This window comes from Alligator sinensis, unplaced genomic scaffold (assembly GCF_000455745.1).
Source record: "Alligator sinensis unplaced genomic scaffold, ASM45574v1 scaffold994_1, whole genome shotgun sequence".
Lineage (NCBI taxonomy): Eukaryota > Metazoa > Chordata > Crocodylia > Alligatoridae > Alligator > Alligator sinensis.
The window spans coordinates 968,166-968,955 of NW_005842488.1; the positions used below are offsets into that span (position 1 = coordinate 968,166).

At 55.1% G+C, this 790-nt stretch overlaps 1 protein-coding gene across 1 annotated transcript in view; it reads right to left on the reverse strand.

Annotated features, from left to right (window-relative positions):
* The window catches only part of ADGRB2 (adhesion G protein-coupled receptor B2), a 58,922-nt gene that overhangs the window by 21,550 nt on the left and 36,582 nt on the right, over positions 1-790 (reverse strand). The window contains exon 19 of the mRNA XM_025212860.1: positions 722-790. This exon is cut by the window's right edge and continues 1 nt beyond it. Within this exon, the coding sequence (XP_025068645.1) occupies positions 722-790 (69 nt within the window). The remainder of the gene's footprint in view (positions 1-721) is intronic.

Genomic DNA, 790 nt, shown 5'->3' on the forward strand with positions numbered 1-790 from the left:
AGGGGAAGTATCACCTCCTTGGACCTATTCGTCATGCATCTGCTGATGCACGATAAAGTGCCATTGGCTTTTCTGATGGCTTCGTCACACTGCCGACTCATGTTCATCTTGGAGTCCACTAGGACTCCAAGATCCCTTTCCACTTCCGTGCCACCCAGCAGGTCATTCCCTAGGCTGTAGGTGTACTGGACATTTTTCCTCCCTAGCTGCAGCACTTTGCATTTCTCCTTGTTGAACTGCATTCTGTTGTTTTCTGCCCACTTGTCCAACCTGTCCAGATCTGCTTGCAGCTGTCCCCTGTTAGATGCGGTGTGGATGCAGACCGGACCCCTCAAGTGCTCGTTGTCCCACGAAGCCTTCCTGCAGCTCCTCCCAAGGGCAGGCAGGTTCTCCTCAACCCGGTGTAACCAACGGAGAAGCATCTCAGCACAAAGAACCACATCTGCACGCCCCAATGCCCCCAGATGTGCAGAGGCCTCAACAGACACAATGTTCCCACCAAGGGAAAGCAAACCCAGGTGTGCAGGTGAAACCTGCAGGCCAGATCTGCTCCTATAAGCGGGTCCCACTTGTGTTTGCTCTACTCCCAAATCTCTGGCTGTAGGGCAGGTGCCCACTGGAGACAATCCGCTCTTTGCCCAGTGCCCTGGCAAGGCCCTGGCAGCTGGAAGAGGAGCAGAGGCAGGGAACTGAGGACCTGGTGCCCCGGCAGGGCTCTTACCTTACTGAGCATCTGGGACTGTCCCACCAGGATTAGCACGTTTGAGGCCAGGATGGAGATGCAGAAATT